The sequence below is a fragment of the Herpailurus yagouaroundi genome, unplaced genomic scaffold (assembly GCF_014898765.1).
Source record: "Herpailurus yagouaroundi ecotype Mexico unplaced genomic scaffold, PumYag 140, whole genome shotgun sequence".
Lineage (NCBI taxonomy): Eukaryota > Metazoa > Chordata > Mammalia > Carnivora > Felidae > Herpailurus > Herpailurus yagouaroundi.
This window is the reverse complement of record NW_024412395.1, coordinates 42,010,354-42,031,352: the sequence shown is the minus strand read 5'-3', so window position 1 is coordinate 42,031,352 and position 20,999 is coordinate 42,010,354. Positions and strand designations below refer to the sequence as shown.

Sequence of the window (20,999 nt, the reverse complement as noted above, 5' to 3'; positions counted from 1 at the left end):
ATCTCTCTCTCTCTCTCTACATATATATATGTATATATGTACACATATGTACACATATGTATGCATATATACAAAAATATACATTTTTTTTTTTTGCCTGGACTTTGGAAAATAGTACATCAGGTAAGCATTCCTCCCTTAAAATAAAATACATAGCTATGGAGTTTCTATGTTCTCTTGCTTTGTCCCCATTTCATAATTCAATTAATCATTGGTAGATGGCCAGTTACCAACTCTTTTTTATTTTGTTTCCTAAGTATCATTCCCCTTTTTTGCCTCCACTTACATAGAAAAAACATACATACACACGTGCACACACACACACAGATGGAAATGAAGATTTAAATTAGGACAGAAATGATGGGGCACCTGGGTGGCTCAATCAGTTGAGCATCTGACTCTTGATTTTGGCTCAGGTCATGATCCCAGGGTCATGGGATTGAACCCTTTGTCAGCTCAACAGATGTGTCCATCAAAATTACAGGATGAGGTAGTTTTTGTTTTTTGCTTTTTTAACTTATATCCTCAGAAACTTCAGTTTTCTTGGCTCACATCAAAATTTAACTACCACATTAGCTCAGGCTTGAAATTCTTCCAGATAGGAAAGCTTGTCAACAAAATACTATGAAAACCTTCCTCTCTCTTATGCAGTAATTAAAGTTTTAATGTGTAGAATCTGATAAAATCACATAGCACTCCTCCATGCATTAGAACACACTCCATTTTCTCAAAAGTGTTGGCCACTAACATCTTCAAAGGAATTACGCAAATGAGAAAATTATAAACGTCAAAAACATTTATCCCTCTTGTTTGACCAGCCCCTTCCGTGCTGCCAGGGGTTCTGTCTCACTTTGTGGTCCCAAATTGCTCACATAACTTACAGGGTAGTTGAATCAAGACATCACACATTTGAAGTGAATCTCATTTTACTGTTTCAAAAATATAAACAAGTGTTTATAATTCTTACACTATATAATCTTGCTCCAGAGTTGTTACTGTAACTTCATGATTCACTGAATCAAGTATGTAATAGATTTTGGCACTAGTTCCAATTATTTTTCTATTCTGTTATTTTAAAATGTATTCGACAAAGACATTAAAATATGAGAATCCATTGACTGGATTTCTTTCTAGTCTATAAAAAGAAAGGAAAGAGAATAGATTGAGAGAAAAGATAAAGCACTTCTGACTAACTTCCAGTGGGGTAGAGCTATACAATTTGTGTTTATAACTAGTGACTACAAACTGCAGCTCAGTATTTTACAGTGCCATATTGACATGAAAACCCTTAAACACCACATGTGTATTCATCTGACCATCATTCACTAATTTTCTGCCTTCTTTAACCACCTAATAGAAGCTACTGAAATATCAGTGCTCCCAAGGGTAAGTTCTTCTACTAGCATTTAATTTTTTTTAATGTCTATTTATTTTTGAGAGAGAGAGAGAGAGAGAGAGAGAGAGAGAGAATGTAAATGGGGGAGGGGCAGAGAGAGAAGGAGACACAGAATCCAAAGCAGGCTCCAGGCTCTGAGCTGTCAGCACACAGCCCGACATGGGACTCGAACTCATGAGCTGTGAGATCATGACCTAAGCAGAAGTTGGATGCTCAACCGACTGAGCCACCGAGGCACCCCTAGCATTTAGGCTCCAGAAGGAAAATGACTTGGTTTGGTTTGTTTTGCCTGGTTCATAATAGATGCTCAGTAAATGAATGATAGGATGAAAATATACAAATAAATATTTATAACCTTTCTTTGGGAAATTCACATTAAAATATTCCTGGTGAATTCTGCAATGTGATATTCCAATTATATCAATGCTAAGATCTCGTTTATTTTGGTCAGATCATGTCACCCACTGCTCCTAATTTCAAATCTACAGAACAGACTTGCAGGTCATATCCCTCACCTCTTTTGCTCCTGACTCACTGTGCCACTGTCTCTAACATTACTCTTGCCTTAACTCTTGAGATTTCAGTCTAAGTATATATATATATTCCTTCCTGTACCCTGCCCTCTGTTTCTTGAACTCTGCTTCTAAAATGATCTAGTCCCCCTCTCTTGTCATACCTTAAAGCTTGTCATTGCCAATAGACTCTCTATAATCTCAGCTTCATGTAACCCATTCCCTGCTCACCACTTCCAACCTTTTCAGCTCACCCCTGCAAGTTCCCTTTGTATTTCTTCCAACCCATCAGGATCTCCAACTAATTAACCTTACCTTCTCTCTCTCTCTCTCTCTCTCTCTCTCTCTCTCTCTCTCTCTCTTTACTTCAAGTGACTCTACCCTCTCTTTGTAGTTCCTCATCTCCTTGATGTCCTCTTTTGCCTGGGCCCCAAGCTTAAATTCCACCATCACGATCACTCTGTAGACATACCCTCAGCTCCCCTACCCCTTACGGCTCCACTGAGGTCACTTAGCCAATCATGGTCCTGGTTAAACCCAACTGTCCATTCACCCTGCACAACTGAACAGGAAAGGGAAAAACATACAATCATGCTAACTGGTCTCACTTTAAATTCATGATCATGTACTTGCAGTGGTTCCTCAATGCCACCCAGCAACCACGCTGTACTTCTTTAGGAGACATCCAAGTGGAGAAGTCCACGAGTCAGCTGATACATTAGTTGGCAATTCAGGAGGGTAACCTGGACTCTCCTAAACCTACTTCACCAACAGTTTTCTCCTTCTCAATTGATGGTAATTCCATCCTTCATGTTGCGAGGGCTAAGAAGCTTGAAATGATCCTTGACTCCCCTCTTTCTCTTACCCTGCACTTTTAATCCATCAGAAAACCTTGCTGGCTCTATCTTCAAAATTATTTAGAATTTGATCCAGACACTACCTTCACTGCCCTCATCCTTGTCGGACCCACCATCTTCACTCACATGAATGACTGCAAAAGCCTCCTAAATGCTATTTCTCATTTCTACCTTTGGTTTCCTACATTCTGTTTTCAAGAAAACAAAACAAAACAAAACACAACCTGAATTTTCCTTTAAAAATATTAAGTCGGGTCATATCACTCTTCTATAGATAACCCTAATTATGTTCTCATTTTACATAGAGTAAATGCCAAATTCTTTAAAACTGCCTCCTAGGACCCTCCCAGACCTGTTCTCCTCCACTCCTTTACCTCTGTGACTTCACCTCCTATTACACCAACTGTCTCTGCTCCAGTATAGCAACTCTGGCCTCCTTGCTGTTCTATTTCCAGAGCAAGCAAGTCCTAGGACATGCTCCTGCTCAGGGCCTTTGCACCGACCGTACCCTGTTCCTGGAACACTCTTTTGACATATGCCTGCATGCTATTTAACTCTGCACTTCCTTGAAATGTCACCTTACTTCCTACTGTAACTACTTTTTTAAAGAATTGTAGACACTCTCTTAATCTTCATTATCCCACCCTAACTTTTTTTCATAGCATTTATCACCTTCTAGCATGCTGCATAGTTTTATGTATTATGCTGTTTCCTTTCTGAATGTAAACCACAAAACGTCAGCTATTTTAGTGGTTTTTGCCTCCCAAGCACTTAGAACAGTATCTAGCACATATTGGACACTCAATAAATATTTTCTGGGTGAATAAAGTTATAATATAACTATTTGAAATGAAACAGATGAAAAGAGTACATTTTTATGCTAAATTGGCAGAATTTGAAATCTTAAGACATGATAGAAATAATCTTTAAGGGGTGCCTGGGTGGCTCAGTCGGTTGGTTGTCCAACTTTGACTCAGATCATGATCTCACGGTCTGTGAGTTCAAGCCCCGCATCAGGCTGTGTGCTGACAGCTCAGAGCCTGGAGCCTGCTTCGGATTCTGTGTCTCCCTCTCTCTCTGCCCCTCCCCCACTCATGCTCTGTGTCTCTCTTCCTCTCTCAAAAATAAATAAACATTTTAAAAAACTTTAAAAAAAAAGAAAAGACATAATCTTTAAGACTGAGAAATGACACTTCAATCTCTGATGGAGACCATATTCTGAAAAGTCAGCCTTATGTCCATCTACTGAAGGTGTGTTGGCATGGGGCAAATATAAAAAAAGGGAAGAAGAAGAAGAATGACTGAGAATTTATAGTCAGTGACTTAGAATTCGGAGGAAGGCGGGTCATATTACTCTGCAGTTGGCAAAATTATACTTAAGGAAAATTTGAGGCTGAATATACTTTTAAAATTCCAGGAGTATAGGGACTCAAGTCTTCTTGGATGAACTGAAGTATTACTTAATTCATAATGTTTTACAACTTATTTTTTTTTAATTTTTAAAAGTTCTGTTTTGTTCTCTAGAGACTTTTTATTTTGCAAAAGAAAGAATAAAGTCTACATAATAACACTAGCTTTCCTCATAACAAATAGCTCTTTCTTCTCCTTCCCTGACATTCTTCCTCCTGTAAAACCTTGCCTTTATCTCCCTTCTGCCATAACCCATATGCTTCCTATCTAGTCTTTCTTTCTTCCATCTACGTCATCATATATACCAACCACTCCCGGTTCCTGATCCTCATGCCTCAGGCCGGGGTGAACGCAGCAACGTCCCAGCTTTCTTGACTCCTGTCTTCCTACCACGTCTGTAAGTCTGTAAGTCTGATAGACCATGAGTCTGTCCTGCACACACCTTCCAGAGAACTTCCCTGCAGCTGTATTTTCAGTAGAACGGGTCCCTGCTTCAAAGCTATAGGGAATGTTTCCCATGGGTCTTAACTCATCTCTCCAAACCTCAAGGCTATTTGTTGTCTGGTGTCTCCGAGGACAGTAGGAGTTGGGGCTTCATCTGAGCCCCACTTGTCTGCATTCCACACCACTCTTGGCCCTGAACTTTCTCTTTTCTGGTCCCCTCACCTTAAATACCACTGTCATCCTCTCCACACATCTACATCCAACATAGCCATTAAGGACTTCTATACTTTCAGCCTTCAGTGACCACTCTCTTTTCTGAAATGTCCCAAACCCACATCTGTGTTATGCAATTTTTTTTAACTTAGTGATACATCAGTTGACTTGGACATTAACTGCTTTACTTGTTCCATCTGGTTTTTTTCAGCAAAATGGTAATCATCTTGAGGGCACAAATCCCATTTTACACTCATCCCCCAGACCTGACTCCACACTGATAATGTACAATAGGTACTTGATAAATTCCAATATTGATTTTAAGGAACAGTTTCTCCCACATTTTAACATCTCTAAAATTGGGATGTGTTTTACGATTAATGGTGTCTTACAAATGCTGTCAACTGCAAATGTATGAAATCGGCTGTAACTGTACATGTAGTTGTCACCTGAATTCATTAAGTTCACCATTGGTAGGTAGTACAGGTGTTGAATGTAATTTCCATTTTAAAATACCTTCAAAAAGTTTGCACTATGATTTGATACTGAAATGAAAAGTTACTGTGTATGCAGAAATGTACCAAAACAGAGCAGCAGGGTATCAATTTGATATCAGTGAAGCAAACATTCATTGTTGAAGGAATGACTATAATTCTGTATTCCGTGCAAAGCAACAACCAGCTGCTTTCTGTGACCTAAGAAATGATGATACTTACAAGTAAAGGAAGCTACTATATTTTGTTACTGAGATGCAAGCAAAAAAATAAAAAAGGCTTTTATATGCCAGGCAGTGCAACTGAGGGCTGGAGAATTTGCCAAATCCTTCAGAATGTGTACAATAATTTTCAAAGAAATGATAGACTCATACGATTGATTTAGATGTTGCACAGAGTGATCTTGAGATATTTTGTCATAATGTCATTGTCATAAAATAATGGTGTGTTTTATAATTGATGCCATCTTAGATTCAATAAAATATGACATGTATTTGTGTGTGTGCATGTGTGCGTGCCTGTGTGTGTGTGTGTGTGCGTGTGTGCATGTGTATCTTGCTGGCTTTGTTGTTTGATTGATGGTATGGTGAATTTCTTCTAGACTCAATTTAATTTTATTCATTGGAGCTTAATGAACATGATTCATGGATTCTTCTGGTTGTATTTTGTGGTTGTGACTTTAACTCTTTGCGTCCTCACCAAAGGAACTCCGGTCTGAGGTGGAACTGGAAGTGTTAGGAGACACGGAGGGACTCAACCTGTCTTTCACAGCGATCTGTAACAACGGTGCCCTCTTCCCGCACCAAAAGAAATGCTCTCACATGAAGGTGGGAGACACAGTAAGTAGAGGGTCAATAGGTTGTCTGAAAAAAATATTCAGGTAAGTCAGAAGTTACCTTATTGCACCGAAGCTGAATTTTTTTCCTTTCAAGACTTTCAAAAGGAATTTTCAAAAATTTCGTAAGAAATGCTTTTGGAAGAGCCAATCCCCATGCAGCTCTGTTTCCTCCCATGCATTTTGGGAGGCTACAAGAAGATAATTAGAGTTTTCTTTTCCAGGCTTCATTCAACGTGACCGTGAGTATACCAAACTGCGAGAGAAGAAACAGGCACATTATCGTAAAGCCCGTGGGGCTGGGGGACACCCTAGAAATACTTGTCAGTCCGGAATGCAACTGCAATTGTCAGAAAGAAGTGGAAGTGAACAGCTCCAAATGCCACAACGGGAACGGGTCCTTCCAGTGTGGTGTGTGTGCCTGCAACCCTGGCCACATGGGTCCTCGCTGTGAGTGCGGGGAGGACATGCTGAGCACAGACTCCTGCAAGGAGGCCCCGGATCACCCCTCCTGCAGTGGAAGAGGCGACTGCTACTGTGGGCAGTGCATCTGCCACTTGTCTCCCTACGGAAACATTTATGGGCCCTACTGCCAATGTGATGACTTCTCCTGCGTGAGACACAAAGGGCTGCTCTGCGGAGGTAGGCAGCGTCTAAGTCCACCTCACACTGTGGCTGTGCAAGTATCGAGGAGGGGCCTTGCATCCTTTGAACCTTCCACAGTTGCCTGGGCATAGTAGGTGCTCAATAAGTATTTGCTGATCAAGTGAATGTGTTAATCTCTAGACGTAAGGTAACTGATCTTCTCTTGTAGTTTTTCTGGCTCTTACATTCTCTTGGGGTGAGATGCCTGCCAATTCAATTTACATCTCTATTGCTGTTTCCCTAAGAATAAGTAGGCAAAAGAAGGTTCTTTGGTTATTATCCAGACTTCACAAAATTGCATGTAATCTGAACTCTATTATCTTCCAGACTTTCCTGGATCAGGTTTCCAGATATCTTACCCATCTCTTCTTAAAAAAAAAAAAAAAAGGGGGGGGGGCGCCTGGGTGGCTCGGTCAGTTCACCGTCCGACTTTGGCTCAGGTCATGATCTCACGGTCTGTGAGTTCGAGCCCCACGTCGGGCTCTGTGCTGACAGCTCAGAGCCTGGAGCCTGTTTCGGATTCTGTGTCTCCCTCTCTCTCTGCCCCTCTCCTGTTCATGCTCTGTCTCTCTCTGTCTCAAAAATAAATAAACGTTAAAAAAAATTTTTTTTTAACGTTTATTTATTTTTGACAGAGAGAAAGAGAACATGGGGAGGAGGGGCAGAGAGAGGGAATCCCAAGCGGGCTCTGAGCCATCAGCTCAGAGCCTGACGCCGGGGCTCAAACTCACAAATGAACCATGAGATCATGACCTGAGCCAAAATCAAGAGTCAGACACTTAACGACCGAGCCACCTAGGCACCTCTTAACCAACTCTTTGGAAAAATAAAAAGCAAGGCTGCTTAAGGAGCATATTGCCAAGGACAAGGGACACAGAAATACTAAATGAACTTTCAGGGCCTTCATTCATTCCACACATATTTATTAAACACCTTTTATGTGACAGATACTAGATTAGGCACCGGGTATAATAAAGATGAATAAGGATATGTGTGAAGAACGCTATGGAATGGGTAAAAATGAGAAATTGCTTGGAAAATTTTTAAGATCAAGAAAATTTTGGGGGCACCTGGGTGGCTCGGTCGGTTAAGCATCCGACTTCAGCTCAGGTCATGATCTCACGGTCCGTGAGTTCGAGCCCCGTGTTGGGCTCTGTGCTGACAGCTCGGAGCCTGGAGCCTGCTTCAGATTCTGTGTCTCCCTCTCTCTCTGCCCCTCCCCTGCTCATGCTCTGTCTCTCTCTCTGTCAAAAATAAATAAACATTAAAAAAAAAAAGAAAGAAAATGTTTAAATAGCAGAAAAGTGTATGTTTTAAAAATCCTTTGCACATGGAAAATTGCTACAGTTTAAGACCTAGTCTAAGAATAGTTTAAGAATAACTATTATAAAGTCATTCTGATATATATCCATAGATTTAAGTATAATCTATCTGCATAAGAATTACAAACGTGTTCATATTCTTTAAAATGATATAAATTTGTGTTACAACTGGAATATTAACTAACTGCTGAATTGAAGCTCCCAATGTCTCCCTTTTTCACAGTGTGTGAACAGGCAGCTTTTCAAAACAGAAAGCCATTATCTTTAAAGAAATCTAAGCAAGTTATGTTTTCAAACCACAGTGTCGGGAACATATAAAAGAGATTGATTCTCGGGAAAAAAAGGGCTGAGAAGAGCAGCCTCAAAGAATTCCAGGCTCTTTGAAAAAACCGTGTGATGCCTTTGGAAGCGTACCTCCATTTCATTTCTTTGCGGTGGCTCTTGCTACCAACAAGTTCCTCCGAGGCCGCCTTCTTTCTTCTCCCCAGAGAGCGAAAAATTTAGGGTCTGTCCAGACTGAGACACTTTTCTCTCCCCTTTCATTCAGAGGTCTATTTCCTTATTTAATGGGTGTGTTTCCAAACCCATATCAGTTCTCTTCTCACAAGATTGCAGGCAGGAGACAGCCTGAAGCCTGCGGCTGTCACCATGTCTTGAACAGGATATGCTCCGCAGATTCCCAGATTGCATCTCTCATAAAACTCTTTGAATAAAATATGTTCTCAAAACATTTGAAATTACCTTTCAACAAAATTCTATGTGCAGCCTAATATGATATGATAGCGATAGTACCCCTACCTATATTTCACCTTTTAAATCTTAAATCAAAGAATTCCAGAGCAGGGCTGAACTGTGCTTAGCAACACAGTTCTTAACGTTTCTTAATGGTCTTCTACTGCATTTGGTACCACGTATGCACACGGAATTGAACTCTTTAAAAAGAGTGGACTTGATCTGTGCCTCGTAGTTTGAGAGGTCTGGCAGTAGGGCCTCTCTCTGTATCAGATACAGTGATTGCTAGAGAAGTTCTGTCTAGATAATGCAATTATTTCTGCAGTTGGACTAAGAAAACTTCACCAATGCCCGGTGCCTTCATATTTGGGGATACTTTACAATTCTCAATCATTACTGTTTCTCAGAAGCTATTTTGTTTGTAGCAACATCGCAAAAGATGTTACTAGGTCATTAGTAACTTTCTCTTTAAAAAGGTATAATAAAAGCAAGTACTATTATTCAAATTCAACAAATAGTTGTGGAGCACCTACTAGGTGCCTGGCATCGCATTTCGCGCAGGGATGGAAACTGTGACTTGCTCTGTGGTTACTGTCGTTTGTAACAGAGGCCAGAGTGTGCTACCGATTCACTTCTCGTGCAGATCTCTCTGATTTTACAACTAATTCGCCCTGCAATGTGCCACTTCTCTGAAGGGCTATTACCACAAGGTTCTTCTTCGTGTACTTTCTTTCATCCACCTATAAGTACTCCATCGATTTATTCCCTTGCCCAAATTCCATTAGTCCTTTGTATTTTGATTCTAAGAGACGGGAAACTAACAGGCAAAAGGCATTACAGAAAATACTTCCTGCCATTATGCACTTACAATTATCAGTCAATGGCATTCCAGAAAGATCTATCCCTCTGAAAAGAGCCTAACCATTTTTTTTTTTAATCTTTGTTTATCATCTTGCCTCTGCATGAAGCCATTGTGTGGGTCTTGTTGTTCTTTTTGTGGTTGTGGTTATATGAGCAGGTACTTTAGATAATTGGTTGCTTGTGAATATCAACTAGCAACAATATGGTGGATGGTTCTGGAAAGCCCACAGAAAGGTTTCTAAATTCTGACAGAAGCTCTTGGGAGAGTTTTCTAAATTTCTGCTAAATAATTCTCTTTTTGTAAAGTTTATTTATTTGAGAGAGAGAGAGAGAGAGAAAGGGGGAGAGAGAGAGAGAATCCTAAGCAGGCTCCACACAGTCAGCGAGAAGCCCAACGTGGGACTTGAACTCATGAACCATGAGATCATGACCTGAGCCAAAATCAAGGGTCAGACACTTAACCAACCAAGCCACCCAGGCGCCCCTCTGCCAAGTAATTCTTACATGCAGTGATACACTTGGGCATTCGCAAAGGAAGTGCACATTTCATTTGACAATATTTATAAATCATATTGATTTTCTGGAATAAACTTCAATATAGAAATCTATCCCTACTATGAGAATAAGTTTCCCCTTTTGCTGAGGAAGGAACAAAAAGCAATCGTAGTTTAGAGGATAATTTAGATGAGACATGTCTGCTGCAAGTTCCCATGTGTCTCCTCCTTCAAGCAGCTTTGCTCTGCCCTGGGTTTCTGCAGCTTTGCACTCATTGATCTCCTACCTCTCAGTCGTCCTGGTAAGATCTTTTTTCTGATCACATTTTAAATGCTGATGCTCTCTAGGGCTTTTTTCGCTCTATCTGCTTTCTCTACCTGATCCACAACAGCTTTAATTGCCATCTGTCTCTGATGGATCCAAACCTCAAAACTCTCTCTATAGATATAGATACATAGATACATATATCTGTCTATTAGAATGTCCCACAGGCCCCTCAAACTCAACAGAGCCAAAAATGAACTCATCATCTTCCCCACCCAAAGATGCTCTTCTTCCTCTGCTTCAGAACAATGTATTCATTCAACAATTAAGCACTACTCTGTGCCAGGCACCACGGATAAGGCAGCAAGCATGAGCTGGCAGCCTCCATTCCAGGTCAGTAAAAAGGTTGCACCGTTCACTGAGCAGCCCAGTCTGGTTACCTGGGGAAGATTCCATCCCTCTCTCTCTTCCCCTCTCCCTCCACCCTGGCAGCAAGTACACTATGCCCTTGCACTATTCCAACCCCTGAACTGTATCCCCTTTCCTCTCCATCCCCACTGGCACTGTTAGGGCCTCATGTCTTCTCGCCTCTACTGCTGCAACACCTTCCCGAGTGGTTTTCCTATCTCTCATCTGACCCTCTCTACTGATGCCAGGATATTACCAGACACATATCTATTTGTTCAGTCTCTCCTCTACTTAAAATTCCATAATTGTCAGGATAACAGGTCTTACTTTAGCCCATAAAGCTTTTCATGTGATTTTTGTGATGTGATGTGATTTCTGACTTTCCATGGATCTTTCCAACCCCCACCTCCTCCAACCTCCCCTCCTGCCACAGCTCCTGTGCACCATTGGCTCTGTCTATATGAAACTACTCTGGGTATCATGCAGGTCACACAAGGGTCACCTGGGTGGCTCAGTTGGTTAAGCGTCCCACTCTTGGTTTCAGCCCAGGTAATGATCTCACAGTTTCATGAGTTCAAGCCCTGAATCGGGCTCTGGGCTAGCAGCTCAGAGCCTGCTTAGGATTCTCTTTCTCCCTTTCTCTCTGCCCCTGCCCCACTTGCACTGTCTCTGTCTCTGTCAAATAAATAAATAAAACTTAAAAAAAAAAAAAGCCAGTCCCATGATTACACACTTCTGTCTTTTACCTATGCTTTTTTGTCTAATTAAAATGCATATAAACATCTTCTACCTTTTATCTGTATCTTCCAAATTCAGCTCAAGCATCACCTCTTCTGGAGAGGTCTCCAAATCTCTGGTCCAATTTGGAAACTCTCCTTCTGTGTACATAACACTTATCACACTGCAGTGTATTTATTACTGGTGGTATTTATTTGCCTGTTTCCAATACTAGCCTATAAGCTTCGTGACCTTATTTAATTTTGTATCTTCATGCCTAATGCAATCTTTGGCACATGATATATGCTCAATTAAAGTTTCTTAAACAAATGAATTTGTTGAGCACTCACTGTATGCCTGCAGGACATCTAATTGGTGAATGTGAAGTAGAAGATTTACACATTATCTCATCTGACCACACCGCTGTAAGATTTTATTCCCTCTATTTGATAGATGAGGCTTTTATGATCACTCAGCTTGAATGATGTAGAGGTGGGTATTACCCAGGTCTGTGCTGCATCTCTATCTTATGGCACCATAATTAAAAGGAAAAATTTGTAAAAACAATTTAAATACACACACACACACACACACACACACACACACACACACAAAATCACACCCCCCCCCCCCCCACAAGTTGCTGTTATAGGCTTCTGGATTATCTCATCTGGCTCTAAGTTCTGTTTGATATAACATCAGGTAATCAAATCAGTCTTCAGTTAAGAGACCAGATCAATAAATATACATACTTAGCAAAACTTGTTCCATAAAATATATCTATGCTCACTGCTTCCCCTCCCACCCCCACTCAACTTTTTTCTCATTCTTCTTCTTCAGTCTTTCTAATGGTGTTTAAAGGCAAAGAGAAGGGGCGCCTGAGTGGCTTAGCCTGTTAAGTGACCGACTTACGTTCAAGTCATGATCTCACGGTTCATGGGTTCGGGCCCTGGATCGGGCTCTGTGCTGACATTTCAGAGCCTGGAGCCTGCTTCGGATTCTGTGTCTCCCTCTCTCTCTGCCCCTCCCCTGCTCACGCTCTGTCTCTCTGTCTCTCAAAAATAGACATTAAAAAATGAAAAACAAATAAATAAATAAAGGCAAAGAGAAAAGATGGCCCCAGAATCAGAAGTGGCGTGGGCCCTAAGCATCACCGGGTGTTTGTTTCACAGATAACGGCGACTGTGACTGCGGCGAGTGCGTGTGCAGGACGGGCTGGGCGGGCGAATACTGTAACTGCACCACCAGCACCGACGCCTGCGTCTCGGAGGACGGGGTGCTCTGCAGCGGGCGAGGGGACTGCATCTGTGGCAAGTGTGTTTGCACGAACCCGGGGGCCTCTGGACCCACCTGTGAACGTTGTCCTACCTGTGGCGATCCCTGTAACTCCAAACGGTAATGTCTCAACTTCCCTTGGTCTCTTTACTCGGACCTCATATTGCTTTTGGTGGGTTTGTTCTCCGAGCATCCACCCAAATACACAGACCCACAGGGCCCCTGTGATCGTCAACCTGGAACGTCAGTGTCCGACTTGACTCTTTCTTTGTCCTGCTTATTATCCAGGACCACAGTGTCACTCACATTCCTGCTAGAAACAAGCCTGGGGAAGCTGAGCTGATGTCCCACACTGATAACATCAGGTGGCCTTTCACTTACAATACCAGCCACACAGAAGGAATACCCTGGAGGTAGACTGAGGACATCCACATTCAGTACCTTTTCAGGGGAAACAGACAAGCTTCTTTCTTATCTAGAAGTTTAAAGCTTGACCTTCCTGATTCATTCCTATCTATAGACTCGTGGAGGCAAAAAGGCAGAAAGAGGATCTTGGCTTTCCATTTCTTCCCTCTTCTTTACCTCTCGTGCCTTTTGGCACCTCCCTCTGGTTGTCATTCTACACAGCTATTGTGTTTTGTATTTTCTTTTATACCAGATGAACAACAACAACAACAACAACAACATGTTTTTGTTTTCCAGTAAAAAAAAAAATCTATTCCTTTGGTTGCTAGCTAACTTCTTCATGGGTAGTGGGGGCAACATTTATAGGTCAAACAAAGCAAGTCTCCAAATGGGCTGTGTGATGACACTGCAGAATATAATTTATTATACAGTGAACACTGCTTAAGCAGTTCATAGTTTCGTTAACTCCGTACCCAACATGGTAACATTTGCATTTCCAGTGTAAACTAAGTAAGCAAATCAATATTCACTCAGTGACTCCTCACCGTTCAGGTGTCAAAACTTCTCTGTCACTGTGCCTGGACATATGCCAAGAGATGTGTGGGGACATAGTTAGACTTAGTTGAACAGAATTAAATGTAAAACGTCCTTTCAGGATGTTTCTCCCGTTATTTATCTGCTTCACCTTCTCAGTAAACATGATTTAATTTAAATCTGGTTTATAGAATGTGAAATTAACAAACCAGGTAGTTTGAATTTGAGGGATCAGGTAATCTCCTTGGTGTTTATGTTAGCTTTGAGTGTTTATATTAGCTTTGAGATGTGTCCATTCTTCCATTTATTCATTCATACATTCGTTTATCAAATAGATATTAAGTACCTACTGTTCACCAAGGGCACATAATGATGACTGAAACAGTTATAGTTCCTGCCATACCAGGTGCTAAGAATCTAGTGGGAAAGACAGACATTTTTTAAAGTAATTATAATGATATCTGAGCTGACAGTTACAATAAGGGATATAGAGGGGACTATGGCACTATATGGCAGGCCTACCACCCTAGCTTGGGCAGACATCAATGAGACATACAAACGGTAGAGGTTTTAAGGGTTTCCACAATGTCCAGCAGACCCCTGCAAAGCCACTCTAAGTAAATATATAACCTAGATAAATGCAACATACTTGCATTGCAAAGGCAATTTCCAGACAAGACTTCTCTCCCCACCCCCACGTAAACTGCTGCTTCTTAGCCCTTCCTACAAAGGAATTCAGAGGTTTGCACTGTAAGAGAACTAACTGGCAGGAGTCAGGGAAGGCTTGCCTAGGGCACTGCGGTTTCAGCTCATACTGAGGGAAACACTGATGGCACGGCTGTGGGGAATGTTTCCAGCACTTACAAGAGCATACATTTGCATGGCCTGGGGAAGAGAGAGAGGCAGGATGATGAGTGCCCATAGTAAGAGAACTTTGGCTGTTTTGGATTACTCCATACAGAATCTGGTTATAAAGTGATTTTTAGCATAACATTAATTCAGAGTCTGAGTTTTACTCTGCTGTGGAGACATCATTAGAGAAGCTTAATTCCTGGGCTATGTTCTTGAAAATACACTTTTCTTTAAGTAGAGTTCATTTATTAAAAAGCCCACATTAATGGGGACCCAAGCTGTAACCCCAGCTTTTGAAAATATGCCTGTAAGGCTTAGACTCATTCAAAATAGCTACAGATAAGTGAATCTTTGAAATAGCCTTTCATGACATGTATGAATTCTTAGAATTCTTCTCAAAACAGATGATTTCTGTTAAGAAATTAAAACTTTGTTTAGTCATGAATCATATTTTAACAGCATAAACCTTTCCCAGGAAAATGTAAAATGAACAACAACCACCAAAAAAAAAAAAAAACCCTAAATCAAACACCAATATAAGTGTGTCTTATTATTGGGGTTTTTTTTTTTGTTTGTTTCTTTGTTTGTTTGCTACTTAACCAATCAGAAACAATTATTAGAGATAAATGAGGATAACAGCTACTGTCAAGCCTGGTTCAGGAAACACTGATTACTAAATGGAATCAGAATAAAGCAGTTTCCTCTTGAACATCACTCAAATATCTTTCTGAAAGTAACAAAAAGCAACATCCTTTATGAGACACTCCTACGTCATGAGCCATAGTAACAGCATTAAACCATTAAAGCAATAACCCAGCTACATATCTGTTTTCCAACAACATGAACTGATAAACTCTACTGAATAATGTTCACAGGAGCTGCATTGAATGTCACCTGTCTGCCGATGGCCAGGCCCGAGAAGAATGTGCTGACAAATGCAAACTAGTTGGTGCGACCATCAATGAAGCAGAAGGTTGTACTTGTCTCCAGTTGCTTTCTTTTTCTTAGCATAGGTTTTGAGAACAGAAACGCCATGAAGTGCTTTTCAGTAACTAATCTCATTTGAACCAGGGCATTAGTTCAACACTAGTTTTGTTGTTGTTGTTGTTTTAAGTTTATTTATTTTTTGAGAGACAGCAGGAGAGGCAGAGAGAGGGAGAGAGAGCATCCCAAGGAGGCTTTGCACTGTCAGCGCAGAGCCTGACACGGGGCTGGAACTCACGAACTGTGAGATCATGACCTGAGCCAAAACTGAGAGTCAGATGCTTAACCGACTGAGCCACTGAGGCGCCCCAGCAACATTAGGATTTAAGAGTAAATGCATTCCGTAAGGCTAAAAACATGATGGCTTGGGATACAAGCAATTTCAAGTCATAGCTATTCTATTTGGCTTCAGCTCTGTTGGCAAATTCACCTCTGCTTCACAAAAAACAACTGCAGAGAATTCCAGAATGCTATGTTTAATTAGAAAAGAAGAAAATTTGAAAAACAGCTAAATGTTAATCTCTTAACCTGAAATCATCCTCTATCATCTGATTGCCCTATTTGAAGACTGGACAAGGCAAAGTATGATATGGGTTTCCTGAGAGCAAGCCTCAGGCACAAGGCAGTTTCTGGTTAGTAGCCATTTATTCCTCCATCCCTTCTCTGTGCTTTCTGAGCATGAGTGTTACATGGCCACCCTTAATTCCCTGTTGCCTCACTCCCCCAAAACAAGAAGGGCCTGTTATCTTTAACTGCTAAGCAAATTCTGCTCTTGCTTTCACCTGTCATTTTAAAATCTAATTATTTAAAATAAGATTCTTTTTAAAGGCAAAATGTCATCTCAAATACTTAAATAGGTTGTATTTTAGCTGGCAAGGCCATTTAAACAAATAATTTGTAAAGAAGGTGCCTGACTCTTCCTGAAGGGCCAATCTAGGGGGATTAGTTTTTCCATCATCCCAAGCTCTCTGCATTCCCATCTTGCTCAGGCAGAACCGCTCGCTGCCCTACACACATGAGAGCAGTGACCAAGATGTATCTCAGGCGAAGTGCAATAATCAAGACAATTTATGACACTCTAGGATACATATCTTGAAGAGACAGAAATAAAGAAATTAATTCATTTCCAAAGAGGAATAAGTTAGTGGCGTTTATTGTTTTAAAAATTACCTACATTGTTTCAAAATTGAGATTTCTGACTGTGCACAGTTGAATATGCCTGCACGGAGGAGCATGATTAGTGCTCATAAAACTCCTCTTCTGTTCTTTTCTGGTGACTAAAGATAAATATGCCGAATAGCCATAAATTGGACAAGATGGTGTGTACCTTACACTAATACTGAAAGCAGGATGCAGTAAAAGCACTGAGGAAAGTAACATTTGTGGACCATCCACATTAGTAACTAGTTCAAAGTCAAAGCATATCCCCGGGCTTCATTTCACAGCAAACAGTTGAGATATTTAGCAAGTGTTTCTAAGAAATGGCTAAAAATTGCAGAAAAATGTCCTACAAATTACTAGAACACCATTCACCAGCAGCATGGGAAATCTAATGTGCTAAGGGGAAAAAAGGAATAAACCTTGGAAACATGTAAGTCATGAACAGAGTTGCTATATTTAAATACACAGTTTTCAAGTAATTATCATAAATTCTTGGATTTCAGAGGAACACTGGGCCTCAAGTGGCATTTAAAATATTTGCATTATTCTTTTTGTGTAATTAGATAAATTATCTTCAAAATAGGGGAATACAATTATTTGTAACTCAGAAACTGAAAATATTAACTGGATTTCTAATACCATTTAAGGCACTAACCTTGTTGAATTTAAGAGAAAAAACATATTTGTCAGCCTGTGAATTAAAAAGTTACTTTTCTGGGGTGCCTGGGTGGCTCAGTCTGTTGAGTGTCCAATTCTAGATTTTGGCTCAGGTCATGATCCCAGGGTCGTGGGATCAAGCCCCATGTCAGGCTTTGCACTAAGTGTGGAGCCTGCTTATGATTCTCTCTCTCTCTCTCTCTCTCTCTCTCTCTCTCTCTTTCTCTCTCTCTCTCTCTCTCTCTCTCCCCCCCTTTACCCCTCCCCTGCTTATGTGCTCTCTCTCTAAAATAAAAAAAACAAAAATAAAAATGTAAAAGTCACTTTTCTAATGAGACTTTTATGAGTTCTATTTCAACTTATGCAGTTATGTCATTGATCACATCACCTTGAAATTATCGTCATGTATTTGCTCTCACATAGGGTCTTCTCTCAGCCCCACCTTTTCCCGACAAGGATATGGAGAGTAAAGTAGAAGAGCAAAACTTTATAATCCAAATACATCGTTCCTCAGCTCTGCTGTGGGGACTTGTGTGAGCATTTCTAAAGACATGTGGCTTAACTTTACTCATTCCATTTTAGTGAAAGACCCTTTTTAATCTACCCCAACATTAAGGTACTCAGAGCATTATTACTCAAAGTGTGTTCCATGAGAACACTAATTCTAAAAGTGTTGAATGGAAAATAGCATCCACGGTCATATAAATTTTGGAAATGGGGAGCTAAGCTTTTTGTTTATTTTGCGACTCCTGAAAAATTATGCACATTATATTAAATATGCATTGTGAATTTTCAGGAGAGGCATAGAAGGAATTGGAGTAAGGAAGGATTCCCAAACTTGTTTGACCACAGAACCCTTTTCTTTTTCCTTGGGAAACTGTTTCTCTGAGAACTACTGACCCAGCCCCAAAGCACAGGTCCTAAACACATAGGTGTCTTAATTCAGTAGTACAGATGGTTTATATTTCTATATCCTTCCTGGACCTTCCCGGATGCTGGCCTCCTCACCCCCATTCTCACATTTCTTCCTTTTCTAAGTATAATTTCATGGACTGCCCGAGACCTTATTTTCATTGTATTATTCTGGAGCAGCACTGCTGGCACTTAATAAAGAAGAGTAAAAAAGAAAGGTCCATTTCTTAATGAACAACAAAAGAAAACCTTAACAGCTAATTATGCAAATCTTCAGCCCAAGCTGGACTCTTTCATTGCACATTCAATAATACCATTTTAATACCCAAACACTACAAAACTGGCTAAATCTAGTCATAACAGTCATGAAAAGGAGTGGTGAAGTAATTAAAGCAAGAAGGGAGTCATGATGCAAAGGTCATATTAACAGTTCCATTAAAAACTTAAATAATCCTAGTGAAGTAAATTAAGCCTCCCTGTGCTTCAGTGTAGCTATTTAAAAGAAAATAAAAGAGCAAGATTAATATTACTGAAAGGAGTATTATAAGCTATCCACATATTTTCTACCTTAGAATAAAATGTTCCGTTAAGTAAACTTGGGAGGAAGAGTGGTTGTGCACAGTCATGGTGGAGAGGAGGAAGGGGAGAAAAAACACTCTAACAAGAAAAAGCATATTCTCCAAGACTTCATGAATTCTAGTTAATTGGAGTGGTTTGGTAGGAGGACATGTGGTAAAGGTTATCTAAAAATGACCAAAGTATGAATTATATATGCAGTGCTATTGCATGAAATAAATGCAATAAATAAATCCCAGGTGATTTACATGATCATAAACATTTGGGAATGACCAGATGAGAATGATTTATAATTCGACTTCTTAATATTCTTATGTAAATAGATGCTTCTAATGGATTCAAAAGCAATTTTTTCACTTAAATTTATCATCTGAAATCTTATTAATAATGGTAAATGTTTTACTCATTCCTTTTTTTCATAGATAATATGAGCATTCTTCTTATAGACCCTGACGTGAGGTTTTTATCTTATAAATTAAATGCAAAACCAACTTAATATCTTCCTTTCTGTGGCTACAGCATTGTTGAACAAAAAATAGCATATTATTTACTTTGTTAGAATCAGAGGAACACATGTAGATTCTGTTTTGTTAAAGCTCATGTTTAAGCTAATGGGAAAAGTTATAGATCTAGCAAGAGTATGTCTAAGGTTATCTGAGACTGTCCCAGTTTCAATATTCTGACTCACTGTGTCATCATACACTAATATTGGATCATATGTCAAAATTTTAGGTTAAAAGAAAACATTTGTTCCATTTACAGGGTTCTGAAAAAAGTTTTTGTATCATTTGTATCAAAAACAATATCATTACAAAGTCTCCAACTTAGAAGATAGGAGAATTTTAAGCAAGATTTTTTTTTTTTAATTTGGAAAATGCTACATAATTTTGGCATAGATACCAAACCTCTAAAACTTCTGATAAATAGTACTAACATCTTGGATTGACCATTTTACTATATTTTCAGTTTCTGTATGACATTCATTTTCTGCCTCTTGAATAAGCTCAATAAGAGTTTATTTGAAAAAGATTTGAAGAAAACTGGATTACGTTTGTTTTTTAAACTAAAAAAGGGGGTTATACTGAATAGTAGGCAAACTGTCAACTGGGTTCCTTTTAATCTGGGGTTTACTTTCATCCTACTAGTCCCTGAGCACATAAGACCTCAATGGCCATTTCCTGATATTAATGTATATTTACTGTTGTGACAATACATGACCATCAACTTGACTGTGGGAAAGGCCCCCTTAGAAGTATCAGTATCAGTTTGGGCTGTGCAGTCTTTTTCTGAAATGTAATCTAGGCTTCCTCCCAGATGCTTCCAGCCAAGAGGAACATACAGCCCTCTCAATGCCACAATCAAGGCCATTCTATTCCCAAAACATCCAGGCATACCTGCCTTCAAGTACTTTCACTCTATTGAAATCCTGCTCCCATTAGTTTGATAAGTGCATTTGATGGTCAGTACTGATTGACCACACCTGGAACTGTTCTTCTGGAACATGAGTAGAAACTAAAACCTCAGTGGTGGGAAAAATCCTATGTCCTTTTGATTCCTATTCTGCAATGTCAAAAATTCCTATTTGCATATTAAAACTCAATGCCACTTTGCTTTAAAAATAATCTTTTTTGGAATCTCATTTAATCTAATGAATGACTCCTTTATCTGCAGATTTTTCAAAGGATAGTTCTGTTCCCTGTTCTCTGCAAGGAGAAAATGAATGTCTTATTACATTCCTAATAACTACAGACAATGAAGGGAAAACCATCATTCACAGCATCAATGAGAAAGGTGGGTGGCATGCCTTCTATTGTCAATGGTAAGTGATACTACGTGGGGGAGGAGGAAACAACCAGAAAGACACTTGGGGTAGCTTTCCACGAAAGGCATTTCCAGAATTTTGATGGAGTGGTTCTACTTTCCCAGGGATTGAAATATACCTGTTGAGAGGTTTGATATGGTCCAATGTCTGTTACTTAGACCACAAAACATGATGAGCGCATTTGTACCAACCATCATCTCCCCAAAAGCTGGCTGA

The 20,999-nt window shown here is 40.0% G+C and overlaps 1 protein-coding gene across 8 annotated transcripts in view; it reads left to right on the top strand.

Annotated features, from left to right (window-relative positions):
- ITGB6 (integrin subunit beta 6) overlaps positions 1–20,999 on the top strand; it is a 132,349-nt gene that overhangs the window by 96,168 nt on the left and 15,182 nt on the right. For all 8 annotated transcript variants that reach the window (XM_040475164.1, XM_040475163.1, XM_040475162.1 and 5 more), the window contains 5 exons: positions 6,031–6,165; positions 6,386–6,803; positions 12,778–13,000; positions 15,547–15,644; positions 20,633–20,752. In XM_040475164.1, the coding sequence (XP_040331098.1) occupies positions 6,031–6,165; positions 6,386–6,803; positions 12,778–13,000; positions 15,547–15,644; positions 20,633–20,752 (994 nt within the window). The remainder of the gene's footprint in view (positions 1–6,030; positions 6,166–6,385; positions 6,804–12,777; positions 13,001–15,546; positions 15,645–20,632; positions 20,753–20,999) is intronic.